At 43.7% G+C, this 19,812-nt stretch overlaps 1 protein-coding gene across 6 annotated transcripts in view; it reads right to left on the reverse strand.

The window, feature by feature from the left end:
- The window catches only part of SOAT1 (sterol O-acyltransferase 1), a 119,681-nt gene that overhangs the window by 67,447 nt on the left and 32,422 nt on the right, over nucleotides 1-19,812 (reverse strand). For 3 of the 6 annotated variants that reach the window (XM_068126347.2, XM_078785946.1, XM_078785947.1), the window contains 4 exons: nucleotides 18,833-19,118; nucleotides 14,007-14,076; nucleotides 2,803-2,887; nucleotides 2,483-2,528 (listed from right to left, as the gene is read on the reverse strand). In XM_068126347.2, coding sequence (XP_067982448.2) covers nucleotides 2,483-2,528; nucleotides 2,803-2,887; nucleotides 14,007-14,076; nucleotides 18,833-19,118 — 487 coding nt within the window. Of the gene's footprint in view, nucleotides 1-2,482; nucleotides 2,529-2,802; nucleotides 2,891-14,006; nucleotides 14,077-18,832; nucleotides 19,119-19,812 lie in introns of all 6 variants that reach the window. The other 3 variants (XM_068126346.2, XM_068126348.2, XM_068126349.2) reach the window with 1 other exon arrangement.

Here is a 19,812-nt window from a genome sequence, read left to right on the forward strand (position 1 = left end):
GATAGTATATAAATATAAATATACATACATATTACATGTACATATGTACATATATACATATATAAATATATATATATATACAGACTTGGCATTTAATATGGAATTTTTTTTTTGTGGGGGTGAACTTACTTTTCAAGATGTCTTAGAACCAAAAGTTCATTGGAATTATGTTGAAATTATTCGAGATTTTGTTAATGTGACCTTTAAAAGAAACAAAAACCACATTTGACATTTCGAAACAAATAAATTGATCCTTGAAAGTGATGTAAACTGATATTGAACTCAATTAACGGACAGTACTGTGTTAAACTTCTGTACGTTTTCCAGAAGTATCTCTTTATTTTTCACATTAGCCAAAAATCTTTTGAACAAAAACAAAAGTTAAATTACGACTGGGATTACCGACAGTAAAATTACAGTTCAGTACTTCGTGTAACCCCCACGAGCATTCAGGAGAGCACGTACACGTTGAGGCATGCTGTTCACGAGATTTGCCAAGGTTTGGACAGGAATCACTTGCCATGCAGTGACAATAGTCTGCTGCAATTCACGCACAGAGGTCGGCTGCTGGTCCAAGTGGTCGATTTGACGCATAAATTCTGCCCACAAGTTCTCTATCGGATTCATATCCGGGGACATGGCAGGCCACTCCATATGCTCTACACCACGGTCAGCAAGAAAGTGTTGGATCATGCGAGCACGATGAGGCCGTGCATTGTCATCTTGGAAGACAAAGTTTCCTGGAAAGGCTGCACGAGCAAATGGAAGCAATGTTTCTTCCAGAATGGCCCTGTACTTGAACTGGTTCAGGTTTCCATTCAGAACAACCAGGTCAGTTTTGCCCCCTGCATGAAAAGCAGCCCAAACGGTCACCCCACCACCTCCAGCTTGGACTCTTGGCACTATACAATCTTTGTTGTAGGCTTCATGCACTTGTCGGCGCACTCGGACGCCGCCATCTTGACGATAGACCAGAAATCTAGACTCGTCACTGAAGATCACGTGATTCCAGTGTCCTGGCTGCCATTGACGGTGCTCTCTGGCCCACTGCAATCGGCGCTGGCGGTGTTGTCTGGTCAGGCGTGGCTTTCTCAGGGGATGCCTGGCACGATAGCCTGCTTGAACCAGTCGTTGGTTGACTTGCCTTCTGGATACAGGCACATTTGTCAGTTGCTGCCACTCAGCCCTAAGCCGATTAGCTGACTTGGTATGGCCATTGCGGACTAACCGGTGCAGCTGGCGATCATCCCTCCTTGTGGTTCTGCGGGAACGTCCTGGCCTCGGTATTGGAGTAGGGACACCCCTCTGAGCATTTCGTTTCAGGATATTTGACACCTGACCTTGAGTGATGCCATACTGCCGAGCAATAGCATGCTCTTTCATGCCGTAATTTCGTAAAGCCACCACTCCATGACAAACAGCATTGTCGAGTTGACGGACCATCTCCAGAGGAAGCGGCAGTAACTTTTGGAGACGTGCAGCAGTTGTTTTCCACTAATACAGAACGCAACAACCCTTGTATACCCGACTGTGAAGCCAATCGTCAAATGCACCTGTCCGTACATTTTGCCACGCCACCTGTGATATAATCCTGTTGTTGACTTCTTGCTGCGACAGACAATCAGTGACATGGTTCTTTTAACAAACAAGTGAATCCTCTTGGATTGCGCTGAGGTTCGGGCATGGAATTTCTAGGAGGAAGTATAATTTGTATGCAATGAAAGTACATGTAATATGGGATCGAGTAAGATCGAGTAAGCTTCACCAGTGCGCATGCGCGAATTTACGTCACGTCGGCAGCGAGAAGGCGTTCCCCAACACGAACCAATCAGGAACTGCCACGCCCACTTATATGATCTCAGAATTCCTGTGACAGGAATTAGCGTTACACTGGCTGGAAGTCATTCGCTAGAGGCGCTTGCTCAGCGCCAATCACCAGTGCGCGTGCGCGAATTTACATCACGTCGGCAGCGAGAAGGCGTTCCCCAACACGAACCAATCAGGAACTGCCACGCCCACTTATATGATCTCAGAATTCCTGTGACAGGAATTAGCGTTACACTGGCTGGAAGTCAATCGCTAAAGGCGCTTCCTCAGCGCCAATAAATCACCAAAGTGTAAAAGAAACTCACCAAATTGACATACTGAGTTATGAAAGTAAACCCAAGTCAAGAAAAAATATATATTGCATATTAAATGCCAAGTCTGTATAAATATAAATACATGTACATATATACATATGATCCACCACGCGGTAACCCGGGTTGCCCCGTGATTTTTAATCATTTTACATAATTAATTAAATTAATCTATTTTAGGGGGAGTGTAACCCGGGTTCGTGTGATCGGAAAATCCTTTGTGACACAAATACAGTGATCACATAATTGTTTGTAATGGAAAGTAAAGAAGTACAGTCACACCAGGCACTGCAAACAAATGAGGATTTACACTCAGGTGTAAGCACAGGCACCCAGACACCCACCTGTGCAAAATTGATCGCTACGTATTTCCAGCGTATCGTGGCTGTCCTGAGAAGGCACACACAAGCACTCCGATGCATAACAGCCACACGGCTCTAATGTGGCTCCAAAATTAGGTGGCATTTTCTCCTCCACAAGCAAAATACCACTGTTAGCAAGTCGCTGTCACCATATCAGAATGCCCCAATTTGGAAATGTCAATACCAAATTGGCAACGATGGAGGCAAAGGGAATAACAAAACAAACACCACCTACGCAAGTCTTTGCTACATAAAACCTCGCAGCACTGTCTATCCTTTTAACTACACTCACTGGAACATACCTCGGATACGTGTCACGGTAGATGAGTGTAGGGCAGAACAGGAAGTAGAGGTAGTGGCCAAATGTAGGGACTGGTGCCTGTTTACCTGCTGCCAAAAAAAGAAAATCTGTTTTACTTGCAAGGACATGTTTTAAAGGGTGTGTAATATCTCAGGTCGCATTCAAAAACAAAGGAAATTGGCAAACACGTAATTTCTCTGTCGTGAGCAATTGAGTTTTATTAATGAGCAATTTATTTCAACTATATTGTGAAAATTGAGCGAGACGGCAAAGTCACGGGAGATCACACAATATCGCAGGAATCATGAAAAGTAATGTGTCAAAATTTTATAAATATTGTGCCGAAACAGAAATGCAAAATACATGATCAGTGTGACTTTTTATACCAATGCATATATACACATACCCAAATAGAAACCTGATTTTTATAAACCATAAAACCTCACACGTTGGTGACAAATTTTGGTGAAAGTTTCCACCAGTTGCCTCAACATACCACATACATGTAATTTGAGAGGCACCTGTATGCGTGCATTCGCCTGCCTTTCTCCATCGAGTGAATGTATGCCACCGAAGGTGAACAGAGGTTACTGTATGTTCTCACTCCTGTTTGTCTGTTTGTCTCTCTGTGAACAGAATATCTCAAGCTGTGGATGGATTCGGATGAAATTTGGTGTAGATGTTAAGCAGTGGTGGTCCGTGTGCAGCCTGTGGCTGCTTGGCTTCATCATTTTCTGTGGGCACAGCTGTGTCGCTGATGCAATGCCCCCTGTTACCACTAAGCTGATACTCATTTTGTAGACCTTGGAAGGATGACAGGCCCCACCTGGAGTTATTTCAACAGCACGACAGGAGCTCAAACTCAGGACCCTAAGATCTCAAGCCAGCCATCTTAAATGTTACGCCAACACCAGGCTTAGAGATTGGGCGTCTGACAAGGATGAAACGATTAGATTTTGGTGAAGATCCGGGTCCAGATCCAGATACGAGTTTTTTTTAATTTTTCAAATGCTTCTTCACCATTGAGAGATGCGACCAAAACAATATATAGAGCATGATAGCATGTGCTGCCAGTTGTTTTTTTTGCCATTTCACATTTGCAATTTCGTTAATGAAAAATAAGAAAAAGAAGAATTTATTTTGTGGTGCCAACACCGAACAAACAATATATTGTTGAGGAAATGACTCCTCGGGGGTAACATTGCTTAGTGTAGTTCAGTTGTTTCCTTAATGAATATCTTGGAGTAAGTGTGGGGTAATTAAGCATGATATTATATACGTGTCGCAATATGTCTAGACAGACAACATCTCAACCTCCATTTCTGAATGTGGCTAAAAACCACCAACCATGTGAGCCTTTCATTTCATGTTCTACCCTTTGGAATCTCTCCCTGATGTTTCTTTTTAGTGTATGGGTGGGCTATCAGCTGGTAGTTCAGGCAGGAAAGTGTCACCTCAGATAGCTCAAGGAGCGTGGTAGACACTGCCCAGGTGACAAGTGGCAAATGGGCTGTCCTCCAATCAAACCGACCTTCGGGCCAATGGTGAGCGAGGGCAGAGGACGTCACAGCATGAAGTGGCGGCCAGAAGAAATGAAAGCGCAGCCCGTTGATGGATCATTGGCTGCGGCGGTGATAGCTGCATTTAAAGACAATGCCATGCATCTCAGGCTCGCTCGGCATAACTACCACCACCAAGATGGGCAAAGGTTATGTTTTCACCCCTGTCTATTTTTCTGTCTGGTTGTCTGTCTGTGAACAAGATATCTCAAAAAGTTGTGGATAGATTCAGACGAAATTTGGTGGAGAGGGTGGGTTTGTGACAATGACGAAATTATATTTTGGGGAAGATCCATATCCAGATCCGAGAATTTTAAAGTGATTCTTCACCATTGAGAGATGTAGGAGAAAAAACGATATATAGCAAGACATCTCAAAAAAGTGCGGACAGATTCAGACAAAACTTGGTGGACAGGTTGGGTGAGTGACAAGAAAGAGTTCATTCAATGTTGGTGAATATCTGAATCCAGATCCGGATCAGAGAATTTTTAAAGTGATTTTTCACCATTGAGAGATATGGCCAAAACCGATATAGAGCACAATATCTGAAAAAGTTATGGACGGATTATAACAAAACTAGGTGGATGAGTTGGTCAGGCGACAAGTACAAGTGATTAGATTTTGGTTCACGTCCGGATACATATCCGGCCCTTCAGTAAAAAAACAAAAAACTCTTCAGTCTGTCGGAGGTATGCGCTCTACCGAGTGCCGTTCTAGTTAGATAAGAGAAGGTGGTGCTAATTAGCGTAATGCATTTGGACACGTGACCTGCCAAGGGGAGGTGGGGAAGGGGAGGCATCTTAAAAACGGTTGACCATCGTTGTCGCTTTGATGGGATACACCGGATTTAAACCAGGCAAGTGGCACGACAACACCAATAATTACTAGAACGGCATTCGGTAGCGCGCATACCTCCGCCAGGCTGAACAGTTTACGTTTTGTATCCCATTGATAGGCCGGATCTGGATTCGGACCTGAAACAAAATCTATTCGGCTTGTTCTTGTCACCTAACCAGCTTGTCCACCAAATTTAGTCATAACTCGTCCATAACTTTTTTTTATTATCATGTTCTATATCGCTTTTCGCCCGATCTCTCAATGGTGAAGATTCACTTCAAAATTGAATAATTTTCATATTCAAATCCAGATTCAGATCTTCACCAAAATCGAACCTCACCACCAGGTTTTGTCCAAATCCCTCCACAACATTTTGAGATATCGTGACATGTAACAGTTTTAGCCCTATCACTCAATGGTGAAGTATCACTGAAGAATTAAATAATTCCTGTATCAGAATCCATATTCAGATCACCAAAATCGAATCGAATAGTCCTTTTCACACACAAAACCTCTCCACCAAGTTTTGTCGAAATCCGTCCATAACTTGAGATATCCTGCTATATATCATTTTTAGCCCTATCTCCCAATGGTGAAGAATCACTTAAAAGATTCTACGAGCCAGATCCGGAACTGGATCTTCATCAAAATTGAACAAATTCTTCCTTGTCACACACCGAACCTCTCCACTAAGTTTCGTCCTAATCCGTCCACAACTTTGTAAGATATCCTGCTATATATAGTTTTTGGCCCTTTCTCCCAATGGTGAAGAATCACTTAAAATTTTCTAAGAGCCGGATCCGAATCCGGATCTTCACCAAAATCTAATCATTTCATCCGTGTCACATACACTACCTCTCTGCCAAATTTAGTCTGAATCCGTTCACAACTTTTTGAGATATCTTGTCCATAGACAGACAGACAAACAGACAGACATGAGTGAAAACATAACCTCTATCCACCTTTGGTGGCAGAGGTAATAACAGCCCTCACACCACAATAGACATCAGTAGAACGTTTGATACACTTCCAAAGCTATTACTCACAAATACTCAATAGAAACATGCACAACACCAAACGTTGGCTGGCCAACTACCTATCATGCAGACAGTCCTCTCTCATACACTCTTTAATCTGTTCATGCCTGATATTCCACAACCACCCGGGAACATACAATTAACCTCATATATAGACGATATAACCATCACCTCGACTCATAGCAACATCAACACCGCCACAGCACAATTTCAATCCTTCCTCAGCACCCGACAAACCTGGCTCACCACAAACAGACTAAAAGTGGCCCACTCAAAATCAACAGTCATTCTTCCAACAAATTACACCAAGGAGCATAGCGCTTCACCACACATGACACTGAACAACATCCCTATTCCACACACACACACCAAACAAAAATACTCAGCGTCACTTTTAACACATCCATGTCATTCCCAGAGCACATCACAAACGTCCAAAAAAACATGCACACACAGGCTGAACACACTTAGGACACTCACAAGCACCAACGTTGGACACCACAAAGAAACAGCATCACTAACATACAAACAGTACATTAGATCAGTCATCAACTACGCCAGCTCATCTTGGGCCTCCAACCTATCAAACACACATCTCAACACCATGCGGACCGTACAAAACAAAGCCCTTCGCATCATCACAGGTTGCACATTAACAACACCCATCGAGCACCAACACGCAGAAGTAAAAATTCTTAAAAAGAAAAGAAAAATCAAAGACCACGAAGACATTAGAGGTGCACAGTTCCTTGCAATGGCAAATGCCAACCCAAATCACCCATGCCACTACATGTACAGCCACCCACAGGCCCCTAGACACATTAAAACTACACCACAAAGACACTACAGTGACATCTTTCATAACAATTCCCCACCGAACAATGGAAACTACAAAAAACATATCCGCACCACATCACCACAAACACAATAAACAACCAGGGCCCAAACAGTATCTTGGGCAGAAAACCCCCATGCATCGATGACACAGAGAAACTACTCCCCAGGTGTTCACCTTTCATACTTTCACTGTGGACACCACCCACACCTTTTACACGACAAACATCAGCTCAACACCACTGACGACACCTGCAACCATTGTCAGGCCTCTCCACACACAATAAAACATATCATGGAAGACTGTGCGGTCCTGGCTCTGTGTAGGCAAGAGCACAACATCTTGGATGTGAGGGATCTCTGGATCACTCATGAGATCAATCGGCCATCTCCGTGCCGCTGGCCTGGTCAACCAGAACTGACTGGCGCAACACAACAGCAGCCCTCACAGCTCATCCTCTCCTTGCCCTTCCCCCTGAACATAATTACCAGTAAAATAATCACTTCAAAAGTTGATTTTAAACCTACCCTATGCATCCGCAAGCCCCAGATATGACCTCCTTATCGGTATTCAAAAGCAGCCAAACCACATATGGTGTCTCCCTCCAATTCTTCCGTCGTGCAGAGGCACAGCCCAGCTTTCTCTCAGGTACTTTTCCAAGTATTATTGGCTTATTTTAGAAGGTTTGTGAGCCATTTTAGGTAACAATCGTTATATCACATGCACAATAGCAGTTCATATGCCCCAAAGATCACCATCTATAGGGGTATCTGTGCATGCGTGCCGAGCATTCTGGGCCGGATTACATCATTTCAAAAGTCGAGTGTTACAGAGTCGTGGTGCATAAAATGCACCAAGATCGAGCTGCAATGAAGGGGTAGCGAAAGCGTGTTTGGCCTAGTATGCAGGAGCAAATGTCTCTGTGCATGTGTGGTTCCAGCTATTAACAAGGAGAACGTCAATTTCCTGGTCATTATGTAAGAAAACCATAGATTTTTCTTGGAAGATGACTGATTCTTCCACTACCAATTACACTGAAAACTATCATTTAAAGCAAGTATCTGAACAGCTGGACCAGTTCAATAAGCATCATGGTCCCACCTTGTGTCCGTGCACGGAGAAAGCAATGTGTCTGATGTGGAGCCCTTCAAAACTACGATGCCTGACTGTGTGCCAAGTACTCAGCATACAACGTGTACATTGCAAACAAAACTGGCCTTTTAAAGAAAGAAAAAAAAGACATTTGTTCAAGCATTTGTTCATTTGCAAAAGATGTTTCTAGCCCAGAAGGAGAGCTCCACACTTGATCAGGAATGTTCATCACTGATGCTCTGTGTCAATGCTGTGGCCAAGGCCAAGCCTCAAGCCTGTTGTCAGAAAGGTGAAATCCCCAAGGGTGTTTAGAATATTTCAGGTAATTTGCTACCTTGTACATATGTGGTGTTGGAACTACATACTGTGTTTCTCTTAAATCTCTTGGTTTGTACTGCTACGAGTTGCCATGCCGGAAAAGAACCATTTATGTCTGAGTGTACAGAATGCTAACACGATGGTGCTTGTGCAGGTCAGAGCGTATGAAATGCTTTTATCTCGAGCTGTGCTGCCTGTTGAGATTTGGTGCCAGGAAAGGTTTTGTACTGATTAACATTGTGCCACAATGTCGTCGTGCATGTTTGAAATAGGGGTCGCCTGTTTTATAATGCAATCCCGGTGTGTACCCCGGTTTAGAATAGGTGAACCGTATCCCTGCGTGTCGTAAGAGACGACTAAAAGGGTTGGCGTCAGGAAGGGCATCCGGCCAGAAAAACATTGCCTCAAAAAGAGAACCATGACAATTACAACTACATATGGGCAGGGTACAGCCCGAGGTGGAGATCGGTTTCTGAGGTTTGGGACATGGAATGCAGGTACAATGACAGGGAGATCAGGAGAAGTGGTGGAAGTATTGGTCAGAAGAAGAGTGGACATATGTTGTGTGCAAGAGACGAGATGGAAGGGAAGTGGTGTGAGAATGGTAAAGGGTAGGCAGGGACAGAAATACAAGTTTGTGTGGCAAGGGTGCCCGGAGGGCGTGCATGGCGTTGGTGTCCTGTTTTCTGAGGAGTTTGTAGACAGTGTGGTGAGTGTGACTAGAGTGAGTGATAGGTTGATGATGGTGAAAATGATGATTGGAAAGCTCTTGGTGAACGTCATCTCGGGATATGCTCCGCAGGTTGGTCGGAGCGATGAAGAGAAGGACAAGTTCTGGTGTGCAATAGAGAAGCTGATGGAAAACGTGAAAGATGAGGGGGTGGTTGTGGTAGGAGACCTAAATGGACATGTGGGAAGGAGTATGGATGGTTTTGAGGGAGTTCATGGGGGTTACGGATATGGTGTGAGAAATGGAGAAGGTGAAAGGATTTTGGAGTTTGCTGATGGAGCCGATTTGTTGATTTGTAATACTCAGTTCCAGAAAGAGGATAATAAGCTTGTTACATACACGTCAGGTGGGTCGATGACAACCGTTGACAACCTGATGGTGCGTAGGCGAGATAGGGGGCACCTCCGGGCAACAAAGGTGATCCCGGGGGAGGAGGCTGTTTCACAGCACCACTTGGTTGTCTGCGACATAAGGGTGAAAGGTGCGAGGAGAGCTCGGCGGGTGAAGTACCAACCGAGAATGAAGGTGTGGGGGTTGAAAGAGGTGACAGTAAGGGAGGCATTAAAAGAGAGGCTGAGTAGAGTAGAGGATGATGTGGTTGAGCTTGAACGTGGTTGGATGTCAATGAAAGATAGTCTGTTGGGAGCCGTTGGTGAGGTATGTGGATGGACAAAAGGACCACCGAGGCACTCGGAAACATGGTGGTGGGATGATGAAGTTGGAAAGAGGCTTGAAGAGAAGAGGAAGAAGTTCAAGGAGTGGCAGAAGGCGAAGGGTACGGGGGCAGAAAAAGCAGAGCATGAAAGTTATAAGGCAGCCAAGAAGGCTGCAAAGAAAGAGGTAGCAAAGGCGCAGGAGGCATGTAGGAAAATGTTCGGAGAACGCTTGGATTCGGAAGAGGGTCAGAGAGCGGTATTCAGGATTGCAAAGCAGATAGCGAAAGAGGTGTGATATGATGGGGGTGAGTTGCTTGAAGGATGAAGTGGGACAAATCGTTGTGGACCCAGATGGAATTAAAGGAAGATGGAAGAGATATATGGAAATGTTGTTGAATGCAGAGAATGAATGGGATGGCAACATAGAGAGTAACCCAGTTTTAGGACCGGCAGAGAAGATAACTGAGAAGGAAGTTGAGGAAGCGATAAAAGCAATGAAGAGTAGAAAAGCGGGAGGGCCGACGGGAGTTGTGGGAGATATGTTGAAGGCAGCAGGAAGTTGGGGTGTGAAGAGAATGACAGAGATCTGTAATCTGGTGGTGAAAGAAGGCCGCATTCCAGTGGATTGGGAACTGAGTACCATCGTCCCTCTATACAAGGGGAAAGGTGACCGTCTGGACTGTGGCTCGTATCGAGCGATAAAGTTATTGGAGCATGGAATGAAGGTATTGGAAAGGGTGTTGGAGAGGAGGATAAGAAAGAAAGTGAAGATCGACGAAATGCAGTTTGGATTTATGCCAGGGAGAGGAACGACAGACACGCTTTTTATTGTAAGGCAGTTGCAGGAGAAGTATATGGAGAAGAGGAAGAAGTTGTTTCTTGGGTTTGTTGATCTGGAGAAAGCATTCGATAGGGTTCCACACGAAGTAGTGACATGGGCATTGAGGAAGTTAGGAGTGGAGGAATGGTTGATCAGAGTAGTGATGGCAATGTACAAAAGAGCGCGCACAGCTGTAAGGATGAAGGACGGGAACAGTGGTGAGTTTGAGGTGAAGGTGGGAGTGCATCAGGGGTCGGTACTAAGTCCACTACTATTTGTAGCTGTGATGGAGGTGCTGGCTCAGAACGTAAAGGAAGGTTTACCGTGGGAGTTGTTGTATGCAGATGATCTGGTGTTGATTGCGGAAAGTATGGATGGACTGAAGGAAAAGCTGAACAAGTGGAAGGAATGTTTGGAGACAAAAGGTCTGAAGGTGAATATCGGAAAGACGAAGGTGATGGCAAGTGGTAAAGCATGTGGTGAGGTGGAAAGAACTGGGAAGTGGCCGTGTGCTGTGTGCAGGAAGGGTGTCGGAGTGAACTCCATTCAATGTACAATGTGCGCTGAGTGGGTTCATCAAAAATGTCGTGGTCTGAGAGGGTCATTAACCAGTGTGGCAGCTACATTCAAATGTAAGGTGTGCACAGAGGGAGCTGCAGATGGAGGAAATCTTGAGTTGTATCTTGGAGACGGTGTGAAGCTGGAAGGTGTGAAAACATTTTGCTACCTCGGAGACATACTGAATGGAGAAGGTGGATCAGATTCGGCAACGGTTGCTCGAGTGAGATGTGCATGGAAGAAGTTTCGGGAACTGAGTGGCATGCTGATGAGGAGGGGATTGTCGTTGAAGCTGAAGGGAAAGGTGTATGCTGCATGTGTGAGAAGGGTTATGATTTATGGGAGCGAGACATGGGTAATGAACATAGAGCAGCAATGAAGGCTGGAAAGGGTGGAAATGCGAATGGTTCGGTGGATGTGTGGAGTATCGTTGAGAGAGAGGAATACAAATGATGAATTGCGAAAGATGATGGGAATAGAGCCTGTGATTGATGCTGTGAAGAGAAACAGGTTGAGATGGTTTGGTCATCTGTTGAGAAAGGATGAAAGTGACTGGTTGAGAAGAGTGATGGAAATGAATGCAGAAGGAAGTAGAGGACGGGGAAGACCGAGAAAGACTTGGCTAAAGATGGTGGAAGAAGAAATGTGGGCAAGGGGGTTAACAAGGGGAGATGCAGAAAATAGGGCAAAATGGAGAAGATTGTCATGGGGACCGCAAGGCTAACCCCCGCTCTAGCAGGGAAAATGGCCTTTAAATGCATGTTGTTGTTGTTGTTTTATAATGCAAACACTGCTTAAATTTCAAGTCAATCAGATGGAAATTGACAATTGTGTGACCTGAACCCTTGACCTTGGCAGAACACAGGTTATACTTGATGAATTGGGTCATATTAGGTCAATCTTGACCTTTTGATCAAAAAAAAAATTGGATTCTAGCTTTTGATTGGTGAACCAATTCAGTGACCCAATATGCAAATTCTTAAAATATCAGGTCTATCTTATGAAAATTGACTATTTTGTGAGACGTTGACATTTTGACGGAATTATTTATTTGACGTCTCCATATTCTCACAATAAAGGTTTGTTGAAAATTTTATGACAAAAGCTCAAATGGTTAAAAGGTTATGAGATGGACACACGCACGCACACACACACACACGTGATTGCAAAACCCCATCTCCTGCTGCGTGGGAGGTGGGCTAATTAGGGTTTTGAGCTTCAAAATGCAAGTCTATTAATCCATGAGCATTTTAACTATTCAAAAATGTCATTCGGGATTTAAGAACACCACGGTGTCAGTTCCTTGGCAACACGTGATGCACTCTCTTCGTTTGTCCTCCCATTGGCCTCCGGTGCTAGGCTCTAAATCCACTTGAAAGGAAGAGACTTAAAGCCCTATCAAAATAGACTTGAAACCCAATCATCGCCATCATCATCGACAAACAACAATTTTTTATTTTTTATTATTTTTTGTATACATAATCGAGGCTCGTGAAAGAGCTAACATTTATCACACAAACAAATCAAACAGACAAAGAACCAAAGTATATGATAAGGAGAGCGGTAGACAAGATGGGGAGAGAAGGGGAAGCACATAAACACAACATTTGTGAGGGACATCGGGAATGTGTGGGAGGGAGAGGGCTTGGGGGGGAGGCAGCGTGGGAAGGGGGGAGGGGGGATAAGTATAAACACAAGGACACCAAGGACTTCCAGGAAATAAGTTGGTATTTCAAAAAAGAGGATTTGGGGTGAAATTAGCGGGTGTAGAAAACTATCAAGGTTTTGAGTACCCAAACTATGAGTACCCAAACACAACTGTGTGAAAATGAGGGCCTCATATGGGGTGGGGGTTTGGAGGGTTCAATTTCACCATATTTAGTGTGTAATAAAGAGCCACTATATATATATTTTTTGGTATACAGGATCGAGGCTCATGAAAGCTAAAAGTCTTACAATAAGGGAGAGGAAATTTTTGCTGTCATTAATACAATGCATCTTGTTTAAATACGAGGAAAATCAAATCTGGTGACGTAATGGTTTGAGCGTCCGCTCTGAGTCTGGGAGGTCAGGGGTTCAAACCCCCAACTGAGTCAGACCAATGACTTTTAAAATCGTACGTCCTGCTTCCTGGTTTGGCGTTCAGCATTTTAAAAAGGATAAAGCATGAAATTACAATTATATGTTGGCAACCATTGCGCAGAATTTGATGGTCATAATATGGCCTCCTCGTGTTGTGGTGCAGTTCCATGTAAGAGAAACTCATTGTATTGAAATATATTATAAATGGTTGACAAAATGCTGCCTAACTCTGCATATGCCTCGTGATGCCTGAACGAGAACACGTGGGCATGAACGGGAAATGATCTTCGTAAGATTGAGAAAAACAATTGCAAGCCCGGTGTTTGTTGTCATTTTCCAACTGACAGCGTTAAGTGTGACACTGGCAAATGTGCAACACTTAGCTTCCCCTTTTATCCATTTATACATTCATAAGCGAGTCATGGCCAAACATACAGTGCCTTTAATCTGCGCTGGGAAAGAAAGCTTGTCGACTAATCGCTCCAGTAATTCCAAGGACATCAATAGTTTCTCTGGGCAACGTGAAGTTTCACCAATTTTAAAGCCGGGAGAGATCAACATTGCACGAGTTAGTCGGAAAGGAGCATTTCCTTTTACATCATCATTCGACACGTCCTTTCACCAAGTTAGGTTTTGGGTTCGTTGCCATTTCATGATATGGACATGTCACCGGTTGCTTACCGTCTTTGGCCTTCATGATGAGTGGCACGTTTTCCCTCACAAAGGAATGCACCTTCATGACCAAGCGAACCTGGAAGTGCAAATAGACTTCATTCATTCAGCAAAGAATCTGGATGTTTTTTTTTATCATATTCATACATTTCCCCTTCACACTGGCATTGAATGAGGACAAAAAAAATGCAATTAAGCAAAGCTGCTTACACAGAATTTCTTATTCAAAGTTTTATCAACAAAACCAGACTCGGTGGTGTAATATTTAAAGGGCCCGCTCTGAATCTGGAGGTCAGCAGTTCAAACCCGACCCCGGACGAGGCAAACCAAAGACTTTTGTGCAGGCTCGATGGGCATACTGGCCTGCCTCCTGCATTGAAGTTCCTTACAATGGATAATTACCCCACGTACGTGAAGTGAAAATCGAGGTTAAGCAATTGGTGCATTTCCATCCGTCAATCCGTCCGTCAGTCTTATCAGTTTTTGATCAAGGAACAACATGTTCATGACGTTTTTTCATGACGTTTGAACTTGCGGTGTCACCAAAGAAAGATTCCCCTGGATATGGAACAAGATTCACCAAGGAATAGTTGATCAGAGTAGTGATGGCAATGTACAAAAGAGCGTACACAGCTGCAAGGACGAAGGACGGCAACAGTGGTGAGTTTGAGGTGAAGGTGGGAGTGCATCGGGGTCGGTACTAAGTCCACTACTATTTGTAGCTGTGATGGAGGTGGTGGCTCGGAACATAACGGAGTCTATATCCTAATATAGACTCCAACTACCGTGGGAGTTGTTGTATGCAGATGATCTGGTGTTGATTGCAGAAAGTATGGATGGACTGAAGGAGAAAATGAACAAGTGGAAGGAATGTATGGAGACAAAAGGTCTGAAGGTGATGCATGGAAGGAAGGACATGGAAGAATATCGGAAAAACGAAGGTGATGGCAAGTGGTAAAGCATGTGGTGAGGTGGAAAGTACTGGGAAGTGGCCTTGTGCTGTGTGCAGGAAGAGTGTCGGAGTGAATTCCATTCAATGTACACTGTGCGCTGAGTGGGTTCATCAAAAATGTAGTGGTTTGAGAGGGTCATTAACCAGTGTGGCAGCTACATTCAAGTCTAAGGTGTGCACAGCTGCAGATGGAGGAAATGTTGAGTTGGATCTTGGAGATGGCGTGAAGCTGGAAGGTGTGAAAACATTTTGTTACCTAGGAGACATGCTGAATGGAGAAGGTGGATCAGATTCCGCAACGGTTGCTAGAGTGAGATGTGCATGAAAGAAGTTTCGGGAACTGAGTGGCATGCTGACGAGGAGGGGAGTGTTGTTGAAGCTGAAGGGAAAGGTGTATGCTGCATGTGTGAGAAGTGTTATGATTTATGGGAGCGAGACATGGGTAATGAACGTAGAGCAGCAACGAAGGCTGGAAAGGGTGGAAATGCGAATGGTTCGGTGGATGTGTGGAGTATCGTTGAGAGAGAGGAAGACAAATGATGAATTGCGAAAGACTAGGGCATGCCCGTACTATATATATATCTAAAATTATATCCCCCCCCCTCTATTTACATGAAATGGTTTGGTCCAAAGCGAACGGCTTGCGAGTACGGTGACAATCCCCCCCCTCTATTTACATGAAATGGTTTGGTCCAAAGCGAACGGCTTGCGAGTACGGTGACAATCCCCCCCCCCCCCCCCCTCTATTTACATGAAATGGTTTGGTCCAAAGCGAACGGCTTGCGGAGTTTGGTAAAGAAATCGCCATAGCGTGCACGTAATTAGTTTTAAAACATAGTTTAACGGCAACATAGTTTGCCAACGTGAAATAAATGAATACGCTCTCAAATGTGCCGTCCGAGGCAGAGTCTGTTCGCCACGTTCGGCACACGTGATAGCTCGCTGCTCTCTGATTGGTTGAATCGTTTTTTGGACATAGCTCGGTAACTACTTCTCCGATTAATATGTCGCAAATTAGTTTTAATTAGTTTTACAACATAGTTTAACGGCAACATAGTTTGCCAACGTGAAATAAATGAATACGCTCTCAAATGTGCCGTCCGAGGCAGAGTCTGTTCGCCACGTTCGGCACACGTGATAGCTCGCTGCTCTCTGATTGGTTGAATCGTTTTTTGGACATAGCTCGGTAACTACTTCTCCGATTAATATGTCGCAAATTAGTTTTAATTAGTTTTACAACATAGTTTAACGGCAACATAGTTTGCCAACGTGAAATAAATGAATACGCTCTCAAATGTGCCGTCCGAGGCAGAGTCTGTTCGCCATGTTCGGCACACGTGATAGCTCGCTGCTCTCTGATTGGTTGAATCGTTTTTTGGACATAGCTCGGTAACTACTTCTCCGATTAATATGAAACCTTGAAAAGGCACATCCTCGGGTCCCCAGCAATATACCTGGCAAGTTTAAAGTATATCGGACCCGTGGTTGTCGAGAAACAGCGGTCACAGACAAACACACAGACATACACACACACACACACAGAGATTACTGGAATTATAGATAGATGATGGGAATAGAGCCTGTGATTGATGCTGTGAAGAGAAACTGTTTGAAATGGTTTGGTCATGTGTTGAGGAAGGATGAAAGTGACTGGTTGAGAAGAGTGATGGAAATGAATGTAGAAGGAAGTAGAGGACGGGGAAGACCGAGAAAGACTTGGCTAAAGATGGTCGAAGAAGAAATGCTGGCAAGGGGGTTAACAAGGAGAGATGCAGAAAATAGGGCAAAATGGAGAAGATCGTCATGGGGACCGCAAGGCTAACCCCTGCTCTTGCAGGGAAAATGGCCTTAAAATGCCTGTTGTTGTTGTTGTATATGGAACAAGATTATTATTACGGTACTTGAATTAAATGTTATATTTTGAGCACAAATCGGAACATGAATAGGAGGAAGATTCTTTTCTTTAGCAGTACTTTGTCTCTGAATTTGTCCCAATCGCATGTGCGCAGAGAGGAGCGAGATAATTATTTTCACTCTGTCTGTCTGGCAGTCAAACAAAATTGAAAATCATTTCAAACAGGAAACTTACTGTTTTTAAGTACGTCATAAAGGACACAGACAACAGGCACGAACTAGAACGGCATTCAGTAGACAGCATACCTCCTCCTGGTGAACAGTTTACGTTTTGTATCTCAGAGTAGACCAGAAAATCACAATACAGAATCACATTTAATCAAAATCAATCACAGGAATCACCATAGGTCCAGTCTTTCATACCCTGATCTACCCCTCGTGTTGGGCCATATCACTCAATGGTGAAGAATCACTTTTAAAAATTCTACTAGCCGGATCAGGATCCGGATCTTCACCAAAATTGAATCGATTCTTCCTTGTCACACACACAACCTGTCCACCAACTTTGGTCCAAATCCGTCCACAACGTTTTGAGATATCCTGCTATGTATCATGTTTGGCCCTATCTCCCACTGGTGAAGAATCACTTAAAAATTCTAGTAGCCGGATCCGGATCACCACCAAAATCTAATCATTTCGTCTGTCACATCTGCTATATCTCTGCCAAAGTTTGTCCGAATCCGTCCACAACTTTTTGAGATATCTTGTTCACAAACAAACAGACAAATGGACAGACAGGGGTGAAAACGTAACCTCCATCCACCTTTGGTGGCGGAGGTGGTGGATGTTAAACACCCCATGGTGTTTTTCTTGAAGAATAGGCAAAGTATCGCAAGTACCCTGACCAACTTTCGAGTTTCCATCCGAAACCACAAGCAGCACCACATTTGCAGCACAACTTCCTGCCCGCAGAAATCGTTGCACAGTTGTGGACCAAACAAATGGTTTGATGGAAGATAGGACATCCAGTTTGACGTCCATGGACGATGCACTTCGTGATGCCACACTCTTCGATTCAGGTTGGGAATCAAACCCAAACTATACAGCTCACAGGTAAGTGTGTTACCTGTGAACCATCCTGTTGGATAGCTTCTTATACAGTCACCACAATCAAAATGTACAACCAATTCATATGTACGTTCACCAATTTGATGTGCTCGGTTATATAAAAGTTGTAATATGACCCTACTGCAAAGCCACAATGAGCCGGCGAAGCCAAAGCCTCTTGCCACTATTTCCGTCTCAACTTCGGATATTTCCGGCCGTGAAAAACTATCCCCTACGACCGCGAGATTTCTAAAAAATAATTCTTCGTCAATTTTAGAATATATGACGCCATTTTCAGCCTCCGAAACGCGGTAATAAGCTTTTTTGAAATACTTTTTCAAATGCTCGAATCTCATTGGTTCCGGTGTTTGGTGACGATTTTCGTTGAAGATAACCAGGTCCCGTGCGGGCCCGGGGAACGAGGTTGGTCTTAAAGTATTTTAATTACAAATTAGAGGTGCATAAGATTGTGAATCAAAAAAAGACGGGTGAAACAAACTCCTATTTAACTTTTTCGCAATTTTTTATGCATACTTCCGCATCTGCAAGATGGCGGCCTCCATGGAGCGATTTGGTGCGTCAAAGCTTCGAAATTCTCAAAGGATCCAGCAAAATCTGGCTTTTCAACATAATACGTACGCGTTCATTCACAACACCGGCTTCGCCGGCTATTACTGAACAATCAAAAATAAAAACAACATTTTTACAGATTTAAAAAACATAAAATGAACTGGATCATACACACATATACGGTACTTCATTCCTGTTGAACAGGTTATTTTCAAAGTGTGGAGAATCATATTAGCTCTTCCATAAGCCTCCACTACAACAGAGCATTAAAAAAAAATGCCCACAACTAAACTGCCAAAATTTTAATTGGCAATCAATTGGCCCATAAACGGTGAGCAGAGCCAACTCGCACCTGTTCCAAGATGACGATGAAACAACTCGCTGGAGGTAGTTTGTGCCACAGTGCCACATACACTGGCCCAGCACCCAGGCCAAGCACTTGGTACGTTGCAAGAATGAAGCCATAGATGACAGAGACAAGGTAGCGCCGGGCACGGGCAGCATGGTAAGCACGTGCCCAGCTTGCAAGCAAGCAGTAGGGCACCATCAGCGCAGACAGAAACATGCACACCCATGCAAATATGGCGGTTGGGAGTTGACCAAAGGCGTAGGCCAACAGGTCAAACTCCAGCACAAGCCTGCAGGCACAGCCGGGGGAGAAGCATGAGAAAAGAGAAATACAAAGAAAGAAAAGGGAAAGATAGTGGCGTGAAGCACACAATGACGAAGCTGAATATTAACGCTAAGAGTGGGCACTCCTGCCCTCTGGCCCACCTTCGGTGGGCAATGTGCTGCAATCACTGTCCTGGGAATGCACTTTATAATTTTTGTCATTTTTGAAAGAAATGTTAGGCCAAACAACAAAATATTCATGTTTAGCGTCCCCGCCCGCTTCCTTTTTAGAGGCCGCCTCCTTTTTTTTTTTTTTTTTTTTGACAGACCAGAAACATGAGAGAATACTGGGAATCATAAAGAAACTTTGGCTATATTGAGAGTAATACTCTATTAATAATTTTTTATAACAATTTATAATTAAAGATTAACCACAAGTTTTGCCCCATAGCAAAACAAATTTGATTGAAACAATGCAAATGCAAATTTTGAACATAGCCTCTCTATCAGCTTTCTGTCAGATTCAACAACAGATAAAATCAAATACATGCAATGGATGAGATACTTTTGTTTTGTTAGTAGGAATGAACACAGAACTGGAAGGTATTTTAGTATTTAAAATTCAAAAAGTAAACAAAAAACATTTGCAAAGTAGAGTACATGTAGCTTTACCATGTTAGGAAGAAGATATGGTTGAGAAATAATGAAATATAATGTAAA

Source organism: Myxine glutinosa, chromosome 10, assembly GCF_964187855.1.
Source record: "Myxine glutinosa chromosome 10, kmMyxGlut1.1, whole genome shotgun sequence".
NCBI lineage: Eukaryota > Metazoa > Chordata > Myxini > Myxiniformes > Myxinidae > Myxine > Myxine glutinosa.